The following is a 20,581-nucleotide window of genomic DNA, read 5'->3' as shown; positions in this document are numbered from 1 at the left end:
TTAACATCTGAAGAGCTAAAGAAACCTCAACCTTATTTTTTAACTAGAGCATAGCAATTGTATGCTCCCCTCAGAAGGAAATTATAGTTTAAATCAGTGGGTTGGCAGCTTTTAGGAAGAAGGGATTTATTAGTATTGTGTCTAACACATACATAATTACATCAAAATTCAGCACATCTAAAATTTGGGTTTATTTCTGAATAACTTTTGGCAATAAGTCTGTGAACACAAGGGGTTTAGCAGACTCCCCATATGTAAGGTCTGTATTTAACACTAATTGAAAATTATGTTTAGAAGGTAGTCTGTCATACCACCAGAGCTTTATCATTTGCTATAGAAACTCCGTCTATTATAATAGCATTACTTTCTCATATCTGTATTAAATTCAAGGTAGCAAATATATTGAGTCTTCATCATTTGCCAGATGCTAAGTCAAACATTGGTGATACAGAGCTCTTACAACCTGATCTCTGTTCTAAATATGTGTTTACTTGTTTTGCCCCTTAAATTCTGCTGACTTTATGTTCCCACGTCTGCCACTGTTTATTCCATTCTTTTCTAACCATAGTGGCAGATTGGTATAATTGAAAGAATAGTGAACTGAGAATCAGAAGACTTGGTCTCTTCATCTGGGACTGCCACTCATCCCTCTGCAACTTTGGCAAAATTGTACAACTTCTCTGGACCTGATTTTTCATCTGAAAATGAGGGGATTGGACCAGTTGATCTTAAGGCCTCATCTAGCTCCAAAATTTTGACAGTTAAATTTTATTCCCTTCTGCTGTTACCATGCTGTGAAACTAACATATGAGTGCTCTGTTAGTTATGTCTGCAAGATCGGATTTATCTATAAACATATTTTCATGAAACTTAAAAGCAAAATCTTGCTGATTTTCATTTCAGCCCTGGGAATGTGTGCATTCTGCTTGTTGACATTGTGGGGTTTTTTTAACATATATAAAGTTTTTATGTTTTTGACCATTTTAGACTTTTACCAATTAGCTAAATAAGGCCAATTCAGCACTACAGAGAAGATTCTGAAGCTGCTGATTTGCTGTTGTTAACATAGATTAGCTAACTGAGGTAGGAAATGGTAGTACATATTTTCAGTGTAACTCGGCTTCATTGCTTTCGATTCACCATCTTTTACATTTGGTGTGCCATTCTGATAAAATTGGATTGTGTACTTTTTTCCTCTCAACATTATTGGAAATAATAACTTTCCATCATTTTCCCCTTCCACTCTCCCCAGGAGTGTTTTTTCTAGTTACAAGCTTATCAAAGTACAGTATTCATGTTTTTAATATAAAATTTGTCATTTGATAGTAAATGTGAATTAAAGTTCACCTGTAAAATCAACATCAAATAAGAACACTAAAGTAAGAACACTAAAGTAAGAAAACTAGTTTTGAAAATGAAAGGTAATGAAGTAGTATTAACACTACAATTTATATTTATAAAGCTACAATTTTGTGCAGATTAATGGAATGGACTAGAACAGATTATATAAAAATATCTCCAAGTACATATGATGAAGTGGCATTACCACTGAGAAGGAAAATGGATTATGCAATAAATGTCACAAAGATGTCACTGAGCGTTGGTGGGGGAAAAAAAAGTCAATTCTGGGTCTCTGATGTCTATATATCACAATAAATGCTCCATAGGCCCAAGTTTTATACTCAAAAAATAAAATTATAAATCTGATTAATAATTTAGGATTGGGAGAAGGCCTTTCCAAACATGACACAAAACCCCAAAGTTATAAAAAAAAGATGAAGTTTGATTTTTTTTTTTTTCAAATTAAAAAATTATATATGGAAAAATACTTACATATCAAATAAATGACAATGCAGCAACTAAGACAAAGGTTAATACCCTACTATAAATAAAAAGTTCTTACAAATCAGTAAAAAAGATTAGTAGAACAATGGCAAGTGACATGATACATAGTTCAAAGAAAAAAATAAATAGCCAATAAATTTACTTATGTAAAGATGCTCGGCTTCATTCATAAGTTTAAAAACGTAAATTAAAAGATCACTCACTGAATCTTGGTGTCAATTAAAATATAAAATACATATACACTTTAGCTAAGCATTTTTCCCCCCAGGAATTTATTTCTTCTCATATACTTGTACAGATAAACAAAAATATGTTATACAGAAATATGTAATGCACTGTTGTTTGCAAGAGTAAAAAGTCTGGAAACAACCTTTAATTCTCCATCAGTTGGTAACCAGTTAAATAAATTATGGTTGATCTATTCAGTTAGATGAATTCTTTGTAGCTTAATACAGCTGGGATAGATCGATACTATATTGTTGAGTGTTAAAAGCTAGTTGGAATTTTACAAAAAGTAAATAATGAGTGGTAGGAACCAGGTTTAGGTAAAATAAAAGAAGTTGTAAGCTAGAGTTATCATTGGAGCTTAATAGGGCCTCATTTAACATGTAAAATGTCCCAAATTTAGAAGATGAGAATGTGGTAGACACTGTTGGTTGCCTACCAGATAGCCATTGGCCCTTTCTTCTTGTTAACCAAACCTTGGTTTTGTTTAATGGCAAGTGGCCCAGCCCCAGGGGATGAAGCATGGTTAGTCTCAAGCAGTCATTATTATCCTTTGCCAGATTATTTTGCTTTCCCTTCCTCTGACCAATGAGACAGAAGGAAAGTCTTCTGGAAGACATTTGAGAAAAAAATATCCTAAGAAACAGATGCTGAAAGAGTTCTTTTTCTCCCTGCTTTGTGTGCTCTGTAAAAGGAAGTGATGCTTAATGTGGGTACGGGCAACTTTCAAAAATGGGAGGAAGGCCAAGAGGATTGTAGGGATGTTAGCCTGCCCCATGATTGGGTTGAATTGCTGAAATAACCCTAGAAATGTCTACTTGCAAAATTTTGTCATATATGTTAATCCACTATTATTTAGATTTTCTGTTACTTGAAACTGAAAATATACTAACCAATAGAGAATGTATGGAAAGCTGTTTTTATTAAATTTATATTTCTGTGATAGTTCTGAGAATTATTTTTTTCGTGTGTCTCAACTAAATTAATGAATATGTGCAATGGATCATGAAACAAAAAGAGAGTTCAGATTAGTTCATGAATTAATACAATAATGTATCTTCCTCAGGAATTAAAATGACTCAAAAATATTTCTAGCTGTTTATCCTTCATATAGGGTTTCCTTATATTACAAATTCTGGTAAATCTCTCCTTATTGGGTAAACCAAAGAAAAATAATGAAAAAAAATGTGATTGAGACCCTCAGATTAAGTATTTTATTTGATTTTCTCTTTAGCTGTACTATTTCAAGTTTTAAAGATGCTAAAGAAAAAATAGGCGAGTTGAAGGATTATTATTATAATTTTCTGGTAAGACAAAAAATAGGTTGGCAGTAGTAGTTGTTTGTTGTATAGTTCTTAACTCTGTTTTCTCAGACAAGTGTCTTTTCGAAGAGTGTTCATGGTTAACATATGATCTTGTTTACTGACCTGTTTGATTAATTTTTCCTTGTGAGTCATTTTATAAAGACTGGTTAAGAGTCCTGGCATTCAATCAAGCTTTTTGGCATTTGAATCTAAAAGCTTTTAAAATATTATATGTTGCAAATCTCCTCTCCTATCCCCCTCCCTCTTCTACCACCCATTAGAATCTATTAAATTGAAAAAGATAGCCTTGTTTTCTTCCTGGGAAGAAAATTAATTAGAAGATGTATTAATATTTATGTTAGAATGAAAGCTTCTTTCTTGGTTTTGATCTTTAGGTCTTTTTAGTTTTTGATAATGCCATTTTTGCTCAACCAGTGTTTATTTTTATAAGTGATTACAGGAGTAATGCAGTGTGCATAATTAATAAAGTGGAAATCAAACAATATAAAATACTATAAAATGGAAAGTATTTCTGCCAAAGTAGCAAACACAGGCTGCTGATTCTCTTCCCCAAAGTCAGCCCTGGAAAAATAAAGAGAGGCAACTAGTCTTCAGGAATTCTTTAAATGAGACAGAAGACAGTCTGTCCCCTAAATTAGCTTGAGTTGATTCTTGCTCCTTCACTACAGAAACTAGCAGCAGTACCCCATAGCACTAGTGCAGGAATCCAAAGAACAACATTATGACAAATGCAGAAACCCTACTGGGGCTAAGAACTGATGAAAACATGTGCACTGACCATCCATTCTCAGTAATTCATTTCTTCTTTTCCTTACCCTTCAAGGCCAGGGAGACTAGCTTGTACTTCCCTCAAGGGTTTAAAGGTATGAAACCTTTGCGCAGGGGGTGATAGTAAGTGGAAGTGATACACTGGTTCTTCGTGCTTAGGCCTCACTACCCGATGGTTCTTTCCCTCCATTTTCCTTCAACTCGCGGAAGTTAAGACCTCGCCTTTGGTCCCGCCTAATATATCTTAACAGAAAGGTAGCTGCTCCTCAGAAAAACATTACCTCACAGACTAATATTATAACTATACAGTTGACGATTACAACTGTCTCCAAAGAAATCAATAAATTGACAGCATATATGATCTATAGCAGATGAACCAAGAATTTAAAACAAACATGATCAATATAGGGAAAGATACAAGGAAACACATTAGTAACATAAAATAAGATACAAATATCAAAAACAGAACCAAATGGAAATATTAGATATAAAAAATATTTGAAATAAAGAATGCAACAAATATTATAAATAGAATGGATATGAATTAATTAGTTGAAAGATTAGAATGAATACTCTTCCAGGAAGAAGCAGGAAAGGAAAAAAAGATAAACAGATGGAAAATATAAAAGAAAAACCAAAGGGTATGGAGAAGAGTTGTACAAATACCAACATCTTAAGAGCAGTTTCAGAAGGACAGAAAAATAAAATTTAACAAAGTGAAATAATTGAGGGTATAATGAAGATAAATTCCTAGAATTTAGGAAAGGTAAAAGTCCTAAGATTGGTGAAAGGGACATTTTTCCTTCCTTCATGTATGCAATAAAAATTATATTTATACGGGTCTGTAAATATAAGGATTAATAGAAATTTTGTCCTTGAGAAATTTAGCTTTTGAGTATTCTTAAAGTAAAATATTTGGATATCTTCAAAAAAATTCAGTGAAACGTTTTTACTCTTATTTTTCATAAGTTTCTGCTCTAAGCTTTGCCTCTGTTATGTCAGTCTAGGGATTTTTTGTGTGTGCTTATGACATAATATCAACCCTTCTTGTGCTGATGATAACCATTTCGTAGATATAGTGATTCTTTATGATAGTTCCTTACTACCTTCTTCCAGTTCACTCCATTATAAGCATAACAGCCTCCTGTATCACTTGTATCTCAAGAGTCTCTCACTTTGCGTATCCATGCTGCACACTAACACCGGTTTAATTACTGAAACTTTTTTTCCTGTCACTGCTATCACCCTCCTGAGTTTTAGCTTAACAACAGAAATTTCAACTTTGAAGAGACCCAGTACATTGTCTAGCTCTCCTTTCAACTTTAAAAGGAGAAAATTGAGTTCCAAAAAAGTTTCTTACATGAAATCACAGTTAAATAGGAAAGTCTAAATTAAAACAAGATTTTCTTTCATCCCCTTTCGTTTCCAATACTTATTGGTGTTGAAGTTCCTAGTCTACTTTTCAAAAACCTATTGAATACACAGATCTGATTTCTATATTATAAGCAAAATAACTCCAAACAGATGTTTTTAAGTTGGAAATTACTTTTATAAATAGGGATACTGTTACAAAAATACTTTGAGAGCTTTGAGGCTAATACTGCTAAAAAGAGAGCATTCTCTCGAGACAGTCATTTCTTTCACACCCAATAGAATTTTATTAGCATTTGTAAAGATTAAAGATTTGTTGAAGTGAAATAACTTGAAAATGTGAAACCAATATTGAACCCAGTGGTTTAATATCTTCGTTTGCCTGTAATTTTTTATTTTTTGCTTTGAAGATCAATGTCTTGTTTTAGGCACTTAGCATATTAATTGTCTATGCCTTATAATGAGTTATTATGTCCCTCTAACTCTAGCTCGCACAAAATCAATACTAGAGCACAAATGACAAAAGAAAAAAATAGATACATTGAATTTCATCAAAATGAAAACCTGTGTGTTGTAAAGAATACCATTTAAAAAAGTATTAAGACAACCATAGAATGGGAGAACATTATTGCTAATCATATATCTGATAAGGAACTTCTTTTTTTTTTTTAATTTTTTATTGTGGAATACTGGGGAACAGTGTGTTTTTCCAGGACCCATCAGCTCCAAGTCAAGTCGTTGTTTTTTATTCTAGTTGTGGAGGGCGCCTCTGACTCGCCCATGTGGGAATCAAACCGGTGACCTTGGTGTTATGAGTGCTGCGCTCTAAGCAACTGAGCCAACCAGCCGCCCCAAGGGATTTTTATCTTGAGTATAGAAAGAACTTTTAACACTCAGTAATAAAAGAACAGATAACCCAATTTAAAAATGGGCAGAAGATTTGAATAGACATTTTTGCAAACAAGATGACCAATGGCTGTTAAGCACATAAAAAGGTGTTTAACATCATTAGTTATTCAGGAAATGCAAATCAAAACCACAGTAAGGTATCATTTTACACTCACTAAGATGGCTATAATAAAAAAGATGGACAATAGCAAATGTTGATGAGGGTGTGGAGAAATTAGAACCTTACATTGTTGGACATGTCAAATGATGCAGCCACTCAGTGGGGACATGAAAAGGGGGGAGTGGGGAGTGACTGCTAATGGATATGGGGTTCCCTTTTGGAGAAATGAAAACATTTTAAAATCAGATTTTGATGATGCTTTTTCAGAGGATGTATAAAAAAACACCAAGTTATACACTTTAAATGGGTGAATTGTATGGTATGTGAATGATACCGCTATAAAGTTGTTCAAAAAACCAGTAATAGATTTGAATATATAACTGGGAGACAGAATCAACATTGTGCAGAGTAAGCGGCATATTGGATATAAAAGATCAAAAAAGTGGGAAAGTATGCTATGTAATCAAAGTAATTTTTTATAATACTTTATAGCACATATTTTGCTAACAGGGTAGTCTTAACTCCCTGAGTATTGTAAACCTGCCCACTGCTTCTCTTTTCGAGAAGCAACCCTTGTCATTTTTCTTTTCTGTTAAGATGCTTCTAGGCAAAATGTGACAACATGCAAAAGGAAGCATGTAAAATTTGGTTTTTTATTTTTCCGTATTATTCCACATCTTCCTCAGCCTAATACTCCTTTTATCCCCTTTCTGAAGATTCTACCTTCCTTTATAGAATTCAAAATTTCTTTCTCTCTCCATTGACGTCCATTCCACTCAAAAATTTCCATTTCCTTACTGGGTCCTTATTAAGGTAAGCAGTTTGTTTCGTTTTAAAAGATTATAGAGCAAAGCTCAGCAGACTTCTTCAATGAAGAATCAGATAGAAATATTTTCAGTTTTGCAGACCATAACTTTGCTGTTGTAACTATTCAGCCTTGCTGTGAAAACAGCCACAGACAAAATGTAAATGAATGGAGGAGGCCTCGTTTGACACTAAGTAGGCCTGATCAAGCCATAGTTTGCCAACCCATGTTATAGAATTCTTAATTCCCCGTGACTGTTTTGTAACTACCAATTTGTATTTCTTAATCCCTTCGCCTTTCTCACCCAGTTCCCCAACCCCCGCCCCCTCTGGCAACCATCAGTTTGTTCTCTGTATCTATGAGTATCTATGAGTCTGTTTCTGTTTTGTTTGTTTGTTTGTTTGTTTGTTTTGTTCTTTAGATTCCACATATAAGTGAGATCATAGAGAACATAGTAATGTTACAACAACTATGTATAGTGCCAAGTCGGTACTAGACTAATCAGAGGGATTACTGCATAAATTATATAAATGTCTAACCACTATGCTTAAACGAATATAAAATAATATTGACTGTTAAGTGTAACTGAAAAAAATTTTTTAAAAATAAAATATAATAAAGAGGTACTATTTTTAATCTTTAAAAAAAAGAAAGCAGGGCGGCTGGATGGTCTAGTTAATTAGAGCGTGAGCTCTGAGCAACAGGGTTGCCGGGTCAATTCCCACAAGGGATAGTGGGCTGTGCCCCTGCCCCCTGCAACTGAAGATTGGAAACGGCAACTGGACTTGGAGCTGAGCTGCGCCCTCCACAACGAGATTGAAGGGCAACGACTTGGAGAGTTGATGGGCCCTGGAGAAACACACTGTCCCCCAATATTCCCCAATAAAATGTATTTAAAGAAAAACAACAACTTAGTATTAAGATAAAATGGGATAAAGAAATGTAAGTGCAATAAATTTAGGAAGTTATGTCCTCCACTTCCAATAAGGCAAAAGCGGTGCCTATTATTGAAAGTTATTTCATTTCTTTATGGTTTTATCTTTCTTCCAAGGTTATCTGAGGAACATAGGTCAGAACTTTGGCACTTTTGAAAGTTTACCAAGCCTTATTAAGAAAATACCAGACTTTACTTAACCACTAACGACTATGACCCAAGGGGTGAGGTTACTATTAAGATTAGGTCAATGTATGTATGTATATAAATATAAATGTACTTGTGTATGGATACATACAAATTATGTATTGTGTGTGTGTGTGTGTGTGTGTGTGTGTGTGTGTGTGATTTTCTTAATATATTTACTATGGAATACATTTGGAGAGTCTAAAATATCTCAAGCAAACTTATTGAATAGGAATGTAAAAGGACACCTGAATTTAAGGTAAACTGGGAAAGAATAGATACTGGATGATTTGGCCCTAGTAAAGTAGATAAAGGCAAACAAATGAAGATCAATGTGGCTAGCGTCTCCTACCATAGTATTCTGGATTGATTGAAATACTTCAGTTTGATGTTTGGTTAGCTTTTTGAGTCTATGATAATTGTTCACTTACAAGAAATGTGGTGTTGAAACAATGACATTGTTTTAAATACACGGCAATTAGTTGTGTGCCATAACATTATATTTCAACTAATATTTCCAAATAACAATGATGAAAATAATTTGCATTTGCCATACCGATGTTTTCAAATTACTGGATAGTGCAGAATGACTATCACTCATTTAATGGATTTCTTAGAAAAATAAAACGTTATTAACTTGGGGGAGTTTGATCACTTCAGAAAACAAAGTGATATATACCCCAAAATGTTTAATTTTTCTTCTTGGAAATTATGTCACTTCATTGTATGTCATGAACAAAATTTTAGATGATGACTCTGACCATACTAAACAAACCTGTGTTTCAGTTTTTGTCAGATATTGTTTTTCCAGGTCAAGATTTGAATAGTTTATCTCTACTGTTAAATTAGAGCTGAGCCAGATAATAAACCAGTTAATTAAAGTGTTGCCCATTCCCTCAAAAAAAAAAAAATGATTACATTGCATACCTCCTACCTTTTTCGTCTTTCTAGCTCTATTCTGGTAGTTATCATTGATTTATGCAGATAGCTGGGTAACTGTTACATGTCAGGCATTATTCACTATTATAGGCACTAGAAACAAAACAGTGAACCAAACAACCTTGGTCCTTGTAGAGCTTATATGCCAGAGTAGAGAGAAGGCAGTAAATAATTGTTTGTTGTTTAACATAAAAGTTATATAGAATGTTAGAACATAAATTCTGTGGACACAGAGCAGGGTAAGGATGTATTACTCTTTCACAGAGGAGCACTAATCTGTCATTCAATATGAATATTGTCATTTTATTTTCTCTTTCAATTTGTAGTTCCAATGACAGGATTCACACAGAGAGCAACCATTGATCCAGAACTGAATGAAATCCATGTCTTATCTGGACTCAGCAAAGACAAGGAAAAGAGGGAAGAGAACGTCAGAAATTCATTCTGGATTTACGACATAGTGAGGAATAGTTGGTAAGAGCCCTTGTCTGTGCTGCAATCCCAACGTGACATTTATTGAGGTGGTTGGTTCAAAAGAAGAGAGAGGGAAGGCTGATGTGAATTTGTGATGTCAGACATTTAAATGTCAGTATTGAGGGAAAAAGGCAGAAGCGGTGCCTGTATGTACAGTGATGTTCAGTGAATGGATTTTACCTATGAATTGTTCTATTAGTAGATGGTTCCTAGTCTGGGGCAAAAAATTGTAATTTAGTCTATGTTTTTGCTGACTTGAGAACAATGTGTTTTTTAATGTTCCCAATTCTTAGTTTTTATAAAAATGAAGCAGGGGCGGAGAGGCATTATTTAGCATTTTCAAACCAGGACTTTTTGTCACAGAGCATCTCACAGAGCTGGTGCTACACATTTTGTTTTCAAAAACACTGGCCTGGAGGATCTAGTTCTAACATCGTGTGACTACTGCATAAATGAATATTCTAGAAAAGAGGCACTTCAGAGAGCTTCTTCCATTCAGTAATAGGGGGTGGTGCTCAGCAACTAAGAAATTGATTATTTTCTAAATATGTTTTCATTTTTATTTACAGTAGAAATGAAAACAATCTCCCATTTTATTGTGAATTGATAGATATTATCTCTCTCAGCCTTTGGGTTGAGCCTCCTAAATGCTCTTTGTGTCCCTTAACACAAGGTGCGTTGTTCTTACGTGAGGTTTTGACGGACATGAGAAGAACTGGAGAACTCAGTTCCAACCAATTCACATTATTTTGTGCGGATGACCAGAACTTTTAAGATTTGACGTAAACAAATTAATTTGTTTTGTTGGTAATTAGACATGCAGTTAACTTGCTGTCTACAATTCTTGAACATTATGAGCACAGCTGCTTTCTAGGGTAGAATGCCTTAACAGCAATGTCTTGCAGGTCTTGCGTCTACAAAAACGATCAAGCTGCAAAGGATAATCCAAGTAAAAGTCTTCAGGAGGAAGAACCATGTCCAAGATTTGCCCACCAGCTTGTATATGATGAGTTACACAAGGTATCCTGACTGCATTGACCTGTAAATTTTCCATGACCGTCAATCTGAAAGAATCGCAAAATATTTGCTTTTGATTACTTTTGAGTGAATTTGACTAAAAAGTTATAATACATAGCACACATTCAATAGAATATGTAGCAGCTATTCAATATGATTTCTCCCTAAATAAACTGTTTTAAGAGAATAACATTTTTTCATAGTCCATAATTCCTGGTAGTTTAGTGATTGGGCTCAAATTGTATAGTAAATTATTGACAAAACCTGTATTATTTCTGTTTTTAGGCCATAGATGATTATTTAGATTCTATATCCTTTGAGACCTTTAGGTAAAAGATACCATGGGAGTGGATAAAAGCTCTTTTTCTTAGCATCTCCCAAATTAAAGGGTAAATGAATTTCCATCCATAGGATAGATAGAATAATGCTATTCTGTAACATTATTGAATATAAATTTTTTTAAATTTCAAAAAATGCTTTAACATTTTGTGTAAGTACAGAATATCACTAAAACTGTAACTAATATAATAGTGAACTCATTATTGCATTGCTTTTACATTTCTTTTTGGCATTACTTGAATAATGGGATAATATTTTAAAAGTTACTTCACAAATTATATGTGCCATTTAATATTTGACATTAAGCCTAGAGCAAAATTACAACGCTGAAATTTAGAAAAGTTTCTAGTTACTGTTCACCTTCAGTGATTCCACATGTGTGTCATTTTTAAAAATATATATTTTATTACGATCGACACTTGATTAACTTGATAATCCCCATTATTCGTTGCGGTAAGCACACTATTCTTGGATTAACATCTTAGTATTGTTAATAAACAAAATTTAACTGAGTAAACTTGAAGATCTAATTGGCTTGATTAAATGATGTATGGATTCGGCAGCATCTCATCTAGCAAGCAGAGAGCTACTCTGAGGGGTTATACAAGATGGAAGTCTTCTAGAAAGGAGGGTGGGACAAGAAGTCATCAGTAAGAAAAATGAAAGTTCACTGGAGGAAAATAAGCGGCCAGGTGACGCTTCTCATTGGCTGAGCTGCAGCATTTCAGTTGGCTGGGCTTATTGCTGCTCAAGAAGAAAATTTTCCTTCTTCCTACTGGGGTAGTAAAGTAGTTGCATTTCCTGTTTGAGAATGAAAGGTAGCTCTCTTCCTGTTGGGGTCTGTAATTGACATCTTCCAGTATGGGGTAATTGACTTCCAATGGTGGGGAGTGAGAGCTACTTCTGCAGGCTATCCCAACTCCAATTTTAACAGAGGTTTCGTTTCTTAATTTTCCCACTATCATTGCTTTTGTTTCATGTTTTCCGTTGTCAGTGTAATTGTGGTAATAGAACTTATTTTAATATAAAATGTAATTGAAGGAAGTAGCCACAGTAATTAAAGTAAAATGAAGACTTGAGAAAAATCAATAGAAGCCTTTGATAGAAATGCAATGTTTTGATTTTTTTTTTTAATAAGAGTAAGACTGAGGAAGTTACCTGTTACTACTAGCAAAATGGAGAAATTTTACTATGGCTTACGTAGTTTCTTGAGTATGAATGCATTTTTTAAAATCTGGTTTGTTTTATTAGGTGCATTATTTATTTGGTGGGAATCCAGGAAAATCTTGCTCCCCAAAGATGAGATTAGATGACTTCTGGTCACTGAAGTTGTGTAGGCCTTCAAAAGATTACTTACTGAGGCATTGCAAGTACCTCATAAGAAAACACAGGTATAAAAATATTCACTGAAACTTCTTTAACATTTATCTGCGGTTGTTGGTATTACCTAAGTCTTTGGAAATTTAGTAACATGACTGTGTAAATACTATGAAGATCATGACTTCTGTAAATGCCCTGTTATTCTCCTTTTCATTTCCTCTTTCAAAGGAAAATACAAAGTGAAGATAGATACTGATGCTAAAATTTTTAAATATAGGACAAGGAAATTTTACAGCTGTTAAAATAATGGGGAAAAAATTCCATAAAGGTGATAAACCTATCATCAAGTAAGTCAAGGCCTAACCTCAAGTTACATCACTTCTAGATTATGGACATATACATGACCGATTGATAATTTTCCTAACAGCGAATGTGACGATATAGTTGACTAAATATCTTTATAATTTGATGTTTCAGAATACAACTTCAAATATAATTAAAGTTTTACATCATTACTTTTGCCATTTAATTGCAAAATCACGTAATCATTTTCATGTATGTCTCCTGAGTGATGTTTGCTTTTTGCTTTAGCAGGTGATAAGCTATTAGAAAATGTAGAGAAGTGTACCTGTCCTTTTAGTTACTGACAGTGTTAGATGATAAAAATTTACAGTTTGGAAGGAGAAGGTTAGCAAGTAATGATTAAAATAGCTACCATTTATTGAGCAATTTTTGTGTGCTAGATCCTGCATATTATTCTCACAAGAAGCTAATGGAGTAAACACTGTTACCACTATTTTATAAAAGCAGAAATGGAGGCATTTTTAAATGGGTTATATAACTCATGTAAGGTCACTCAGCCATAAGTGACAGAGCCACTTAGGTAGGTAGCTAGGTTTGGCTTTGGCAGATAAAAAGGTAGGTAGGAAGGAAGGGAGGGAGAGCAGAAGGAAGGAAAGAAAGGAAGGAATCTATCATCGCATGTCTTCTGTTTACTATCTTCTGAGTTTAGTCTGCCATTTATGTGTCCTGTGTATGTCACATTCTGATTGTCTAAGAGAAAGTATCTTCTTAGAAAGGGTTCCCTGGAGACAATGTCCCCACCAGGCCACTGCTGATCAAGCTTGAGACGATTGCTTTTGGCTCAGGTGCCACAGCTCTGGTCTAATTCGTTGTGGACAAGATGACAGAGTAACATGGCCTCTGCCTAAGAAACTCGCGTCTGGCTGGCTGACAATCATGGTATCATGTGGTACAAGACAGCTGTACTATTTTGCTAGTCTTTGCTCTGCTTGAAGTACAGGTACCTTCTCACTGAGATTAGCTCTAAAGACAGGAAATTATTGATACCATCAGCCTGAACACCATTGTGAAAAGCTCATTATTTTCCTTTCCCAAATGAAATTAAATGTCTTCTCTTTCTCCTTGTACATTTGAAAAGCATACAAATTTATTAGAAATAAATCCATATACCATTATGCCACAACAAAAGGACATTATCTTATTTAAATAGATAAATAGTCCCAACAGACTTTTTTTTTTAAAGAGAACTCGTTTCCTTTTTAGCTTTGGAATCAGACCTGTGTTTTAGTCTACTTCTGCCACTTACAAGCTCTTATCTTGGCCAGATTCATTCTCTGGGCTGCAGTTTCTCATCTGTTTTTAAAAAATTGATGATAAAACTTATCATAGAGTTATTCTGAGGATAAACAAAGTGATATATGTAAAAGGCTTGATACAATGTCTAGCACGTAACAAATGCTCCATGAGCTGCTGCAATTGTTTTTGTTATTGTTGTCATTACTGACTGAGGCACTGAAATAGTCTCATTAAAAATATCTAATCAGTGTTAATGATACTCACTAAAAGAAACTACTCCTTTCTGTTTCTAAAGTATCTGTTAAGCACCTCCAGTGGAAAAAAAAGTATATCACACAAATCTAACCAAGTATTTTCATTTTATTTCTACTTGTTTTTTTATGAAATATTTTGCTTTTTTGCAGTTTTGTTGTGTAAACTATTTGACATATTTACTGTTTTCTAGTTGACTTTATCTTAGTTTTAAGAGGAGGGTAGGAAGTGCTCTCACCCAATGTCTAGGAACACAACTGCCGACATTTTCTTACTTCTGGATTTGCAAACACGGGTTGTTTAGATATTCACAATACCTCCTCATACACAGAGTGTTTTCGCTTCAGATCTAAAAGACATTTCTGATGTTTCTCATAACTCCAGACAGTTATTATTCTTGTTTACCTTTCCTAGGTTTGAAGAAAAGGCCCAAATGGATCCCCTTAGTGCTCTGAAATATTTGCAAAACGATCTTTATATAACTGTGGATCATTCAGACCCAGAAGAGACAAAAGAGGTAAAAGTGGTGATAAACTTCAGAAACTGAGCTTTAAAAAAAAGTCTTTCTAACTTATATTTGTTGATGTTGCTCTCAGATGTTTAAAGGAAAATACGACACTAATAATGGCACAGAGCAGATGGAAGAAAAATAGAGCAGGCTTATTTTCATGTAATAGAACATTGAAGTCACACAGAAAACCCTTGCTCCATTTAGAAAAGGATTCCCAGGTATAAAGTTTTAACTGAGATAATTAGTTTTGTGTTCTGGGGAAAGAAATGGAACTTTTTACTTCCATAGTCCCATGCTTCAGTTACTCAAGGATTACATAATGGTTTGATAGAAACTTTTCTGCGGATGCTCCAGAATCCTTTAAGAGAAGAAAGAAAACTCCCCTCTCTGTAAGGAGAAAGTGAAGAGAGGTTGATGGAAGTGGAATGCTTGCTGCTTTGACACTTAGTTAGATGAGTGTTGTAGCAGTGTGGTCCCACCGATGTAGGCGGCTGACTCCATTCATCAGTAGTCCCTAAGCTTGAGAAATTTGTAGCAGATTATTGCTTTTCAGTTTTTTTGTTACATAGCATGAGATGGAAGCAGAAGAGTTAATACAGTGTCCTGTTTATTATTTGCCTTTCCACAGCGTGTGAATATACCTGCAACCAGTTTCATGATTTTACAGCCTGTCTTCCTATTAACTTCTGAGATTCCCTTTGTCACTTTTTCCCTTTGCCAGCCATTCTGTTCACGATTCATCTAGCAACATCTGAACTGTAATCCGTTTTACCTTCCACTCACTGAATTGGTGCTGATTGTATGTAGTTCTGCCCCTGACATCTGTTTCTCTATTAGTTGTTGCTTTGCTTTAGCTTTGTAAGAGCAGCGTCAAGCTGGGTTTTTCTCTGCTCAGCATTGACACAGGTTTCAGATTTGAGAGCAAATCAACTCCAGGCGCCAGGTTCATGGTACTTCCCAGCAGTAGAGCCTGCGTGTCCTTGGCACCAAAGCACAGAGATACTCTTTCAGAGTTGCCTACTGTGAAAATAAATCCTATTTCTCTTACTCAATCTTGGTCACAACTTTTCATGAGGTGGAGAATCATCAGAACACCCTGTAGAACCCCCTGAAGGGGTGCAGTTCATTGTCTTTCCTTGCGTCAATTCACGATACTATTTGAAATAAGGGAAATTACCCCAGTTTTGCCGAGTAGCAAAAAATATTTGATTTAATCTGTTGTGGTTTATAACTGAACATAATTGTAGAGAGTCCAGTAATGTTCGTTTTGTTAGATCATGCATTTGAAAGTTATAAATAGATTTCCTTGTGTTTTCTCCATAGTCTATCTAAAATGGCTATAACCCGGGAACATTCATTTTTTCTTATTTTTTAAAACCAAAACAAAACAGAATATTGCCAAGAAAATAATTTCAGCTGTGTGAGCTGCAAGTACGCCAAAGAAAACAAGACAGTTTGTTCTTAAAGCTAAGCTGATGGGAAAAACCAGAACAGGGAGGTATCTCAAGTTCAAACAGAGCCATTTCTTAAATTTTGGTAGTGGGTTCTCTTTTTCTCCTTTCCTCAATAGTCTCAAATTATGATTTTGTATGCCACAGACTTACATTCTGTTTCTTAAAAGTTTTATCTATCAAGAGGTCTATGGCCTCGTAGAAGTTAGTTAAAATGGTGTGCATGTGTGTCAGCGTCAGAATCACTTCAGAAACTTTCTCAACCAATACCCTCACCATAAGATGTTCTTCTGTCTGCTCTTATGTAACAGAAAACTGAAAATATCCTGACTTTGAGAATTACTGGTCTGTAAGATTATCGTTTTGTTGAAAAATGTGTGAACAGATTTTGTTTGGGGGAAAGAAATTTCTTGGAGACAGTTCCAGTATGTATACTTACAGTGTTTGTTAGTAAGGCATATAGCTCTTCACTTCCCTTTTAAGAAATCATTGCTCTTATCAGGAAAGACCTTAGCGCTGTTCATTTTCTGTAGTAGCTTTTCTTGTTCTCTGTGTGTGCCTTACAAAATTTTCATTATATTAAATGGTTATCTCAGCCCCTAAAAGTGGATTTTAGATGTTTCTCTTATTTTCGGAGGTGGTTATCATGATGGTGTTCATCATATTGCCTGTTGTTGGGGAAATGACTGCCAACTATATACCAAATCATGGTTCTTGGCTTTTGTCCAGCCTCCAGAACATGAGTTCTAAGTTAATGATGGGCTTCTAGTAAGCCTTATGAAAATGACATTTTTTCCTAGAAGAGGCCCAAGAAAAGTATATCTAAATCATTTTTACCATGTTTCAGAGAGGACTCTGTAATAGAGAAGGAACTCAAAAAATAAGTTTCCAAACAGTGTTGCGCATTTTGTATTAAGTACACTTCTGAGCTTCCTCGGGGCTGGTGTCATTCATTTAACAGATGTGTGTTGAGTCCCTGCAATACGCCCGGCGTTCTTCCAGGCACAGGAGGGATAAAAAGGGTAAAGGGAGATGAGAATTGGGCGGTTGCTGTATGAAATACGATGATCATGATAGACCGCTTTTAAAAATGAGATTTCCACAGACTCAAAGGATGTGAAAAAGTGACCTACGCTGATCATTTGGGGGAGATAGTTCCTGGCAAAGGGAAGGCTAGAACCAAGACCCCAGGGTGAGCGCATTCTGGTTTTGTTCAGGAGAACAGCAGGGAGGTCACTGTGGCTGAATAGAGGTGAGGGGGTAAGAGTAGTCCGAGCTGAGAGAAGAGCAGGGGTTGGGAGATCAGACTGAATGACTTCGTAAGCCATTGCTGGGGCTTTGACTTTGATTCTGGATGAGCAAGGAGCTAGTTCAGGGAGGGTGTTGTGCAAAGGAGTGGTATGATCTGTGTGTTTTAATTAGATCCCTAACTACTGTATTGAGAGTAGACTGAAGGAGAATGAGGATGGAGGCAGAGATTGTAGAAATCTAAGCAAGGGATTATTGTAGCTCAGACCAAAGTAGTAGCAGTAGAAATAGTGAGAAGGGAAATAGATTGGATTCTCAATATATTTTAAATGTAGGATCAACAGAATTTTATGGTGGATTGGATGTAAGGTTTGCAAGAAATAACTCCAAAGATTTTGGCAGATGGGTGAAGTTACTATCAACTAAAATGAGAAGCCTCTGGGTAGACCTGGTTTGTGGTGGGTGGGTAGGAGGTGGTGACTGGAATCAGGAGTGTAATGTTGAATATATTCAGTTTGAGATGCATATAAAACAGCCAGCTGGAGATCCTGAGGTGATAGTTGTATGTTCAAGTGTAGAGTTTGGAAGAAAGGTCCTGATTTATTCAGATTATATAATATCACTAGGTACCTGTTAAAATCCTAGACCCGTACATATCAGTTTCACTTATTTAATCAGATTATTTAAATGACAGTTTTTTCCCCATCCTTTTATATGTAGAGCCAGTAAATCTTAGAAGTTAGGAAAGAGGAATAAGTGAACCCTTAAGTAGAAGAGAGAAAATGAGTCAAATAGGAAACAAACAATAGAAAAAATTTGAAAGATGAATAGTGAAACAAATTATCAACATCAAAAATGAAAAGGGGAAATCATACATACGTTAGAAGGTAACAAGGAGATATTATGAATAACTTTGTCAACAAATTCAGCAACTTGATAAAATGGACAAATTCCTTGAAAAACACCACTTACCAAAGCAGACACAAGAAGAATTAGAAAATCTTAAGGAACTCCATGTCAATTACAGACAGAAACTGACTTTGTAATTGAAAATTTTCTAACACTGAAAACTGTGCACCTCGATGGCTGTATCAGTAAATTCTTCAACCATTTAAGAAAGAAAAAACATCAATTCTACATGCTCTCAGAAACAGGAAGACTTTCTAACTCCTTTTATGGAGCAGCTTTACTCTGATATAAAAACCCAAGAAAATATTACAAGCAAAGAAAATCTCTCAGGAATATGTGCAAAATTCTTCATAAAATTTTACCTGATTGAATCCAGCAATATATAAAAAGGTTAATGCACATGACCAAGTGGGGATTTATCCTGGGAATACAAGATTGGTTTCACATTTGAAAATCAGTCATTTACTGCATTGACAAAGTGAAGGAGAAAAACCATATAGATCATCTCAATAAGGCATGATTGAGATGGCATTTGACAAAATTTGAAACCCATTCATGATAAAAATTCTTAGCAAACTAAGAATAAAAAGAAACTTCCTAATCTCATAAAGGACATCTATGAAAAACATGCCAACAGATATCATCTATTCAGCATGTAAGAAAAAGAAATAAACAGCTTATAGATTGGAAAAAAGGAAGTAAAATTGTTTGCCATTGTAGAGGACATTATTGTGTACATAGAAAACTCCACGCAGTCTACAAAACAATATACTAAGATAAGTGAATTTTAAAAGGTTACAGAGTACAAGGTCAACAGAAAAAAAATATTATTTTTATATTAACAATGAACAGTTAGCAAATGAAATTTTAAAATTTGTTTAGGAGCCGCCCGTGGCTCAGGCGGTTGGAGCTCCGTGCTCCTAATTCCGAAGGTTGCCGGTTTGATTCCTACATGGGCCAGTGGGCTCTCAACCACAAGGTTGCCTGTTCAACTCCTCGAATCCCGCAAGGGATGGTGGGTTCTGCCCCCTGCAACTAAGATTGAACATGGCATCTTGAGCTGAGCTGCCTCACGGATGGCTCAGTTGGTTGGAGCACAGGCTCTCAACCACAAGGTTGCTGGTTCAACTCCTGCAAGGGATGGTGGGCTGCACCCCCTGAGCTGCGCCCTCCACAACTAAGATTGAAAGGACAACAACGACTTGGAAAAAAGTCCTGGAAGTACACACTGTTCCTCAATAAAGTCCTGTTTCCCTAAAAAAAAATTAAAAAAAATAAAAAACTTGTTTATATTAATATCAAAAAACCATATATGTAGTAATAAGTCTGTTTTAAGAAATTAAAGAAGACCTAAATAAATGGAGAGATATATCACATTTATGGATTGACAGACTGAAAATTATGAAGATGTCCATTCTCTCCAAATTGGCTTTTAATTTAATAGTCTATCAATATGCCGGCAAGTTTGGGTTTCATCGTCGTTGTTGTTGTCGAAATAGACAAACTGATTCTAAAATTTATATGGGAATACAAAGACCCTGGAATAGTTAAAATAATCCTGAAACAGAAAAGCACAGCTTGAGGTCCCATATTACCCAATTTCAGGACTCTGTATAAAGCCATAGTAATCCAGGCATTGTGGTGCTGGCTTAAGAGACACATAGATCAATAGAACAGAATAGAGTCCAGCGATAGACCCTCATACATATAGAATCACTTGAGTTTTGTTTTTTGTGTGTGTGTTTTTTACCAGCTTGCCAAGTCCATTGGGTAAAGGAAAGTCTTTTTAACAAATGGTGCTGATATCTCAATCCCTATCTCACATTTTACACAAAAATTAATTTAAGATGGATTATGGATATAAATACAAAACCCAACACAATAAACCTTCAAGAAGAAAACAGATTATCTCCACAACCTTGGGATAGGCAAAGATATCTTGGACATGACACAAAGGCACTAATCATAAAAGATAAAACTTGATAAATTGGATTTCAGCAAAATAAAACTTCATTAAAAAACATTATTTAAAAAATAAGCAAGCCACAGACTAA

At 35.0% G+C, this 20,581-nt stretch overlaps 1 protein-coding gene across 7 annotated transcripts in view; it reads left to right on the top strand.

Annotated features, from left to right (window-relative positions):
• Positions 1-20,581, top strand: part of MKLN1 (muskelin 1) — a 283,828-nt gene that overhangs the window by 244,535 nt on the left and 18,712 nt on the right. For all 7 annotated transcript variants that reach the window (XM_074315595.2, XM_074315599.2, XM_019751074.3 and 4 more), the window contains 4 exons: positions 9,734-9,881; positions 10,787-10,901; positions 12,489-12,628; positions 14,823-14,925. In XM_074315595.2, the coding sequence (XP_074171696.1) occupies positions 9,734-9,881; positions 10,787-10,901; positions 12,489-12,628; positions 14,823-14,925 (506 nt within the window). The remainder of the gene's footprint in view (positions 1-9,733; positions 9,882-10,786; positions 10,902-12,488; positions 12,629-14,822; positions 14,926-20,581) is intronic.

This window comes from Rhinolophus sinicus, chromosome 8, assembly GCF_057876585.1.
Source record: "Rhinolophus sinicus isolate RSI-liver-muscle chromosome 8, RSI-T2T, whole genome shotgun sequence".
In the NCBI taxonomy this organism is placed as follows: Eukaryota; Metazoa; Chordata; class Mammalia; order Chiroptera; family Rhinolophidae; genus Rhinolophus; species Rhinolophus sinicus.
This window is presented reverse-complemented; position numbering and strand designations above follow the sequence as displayed.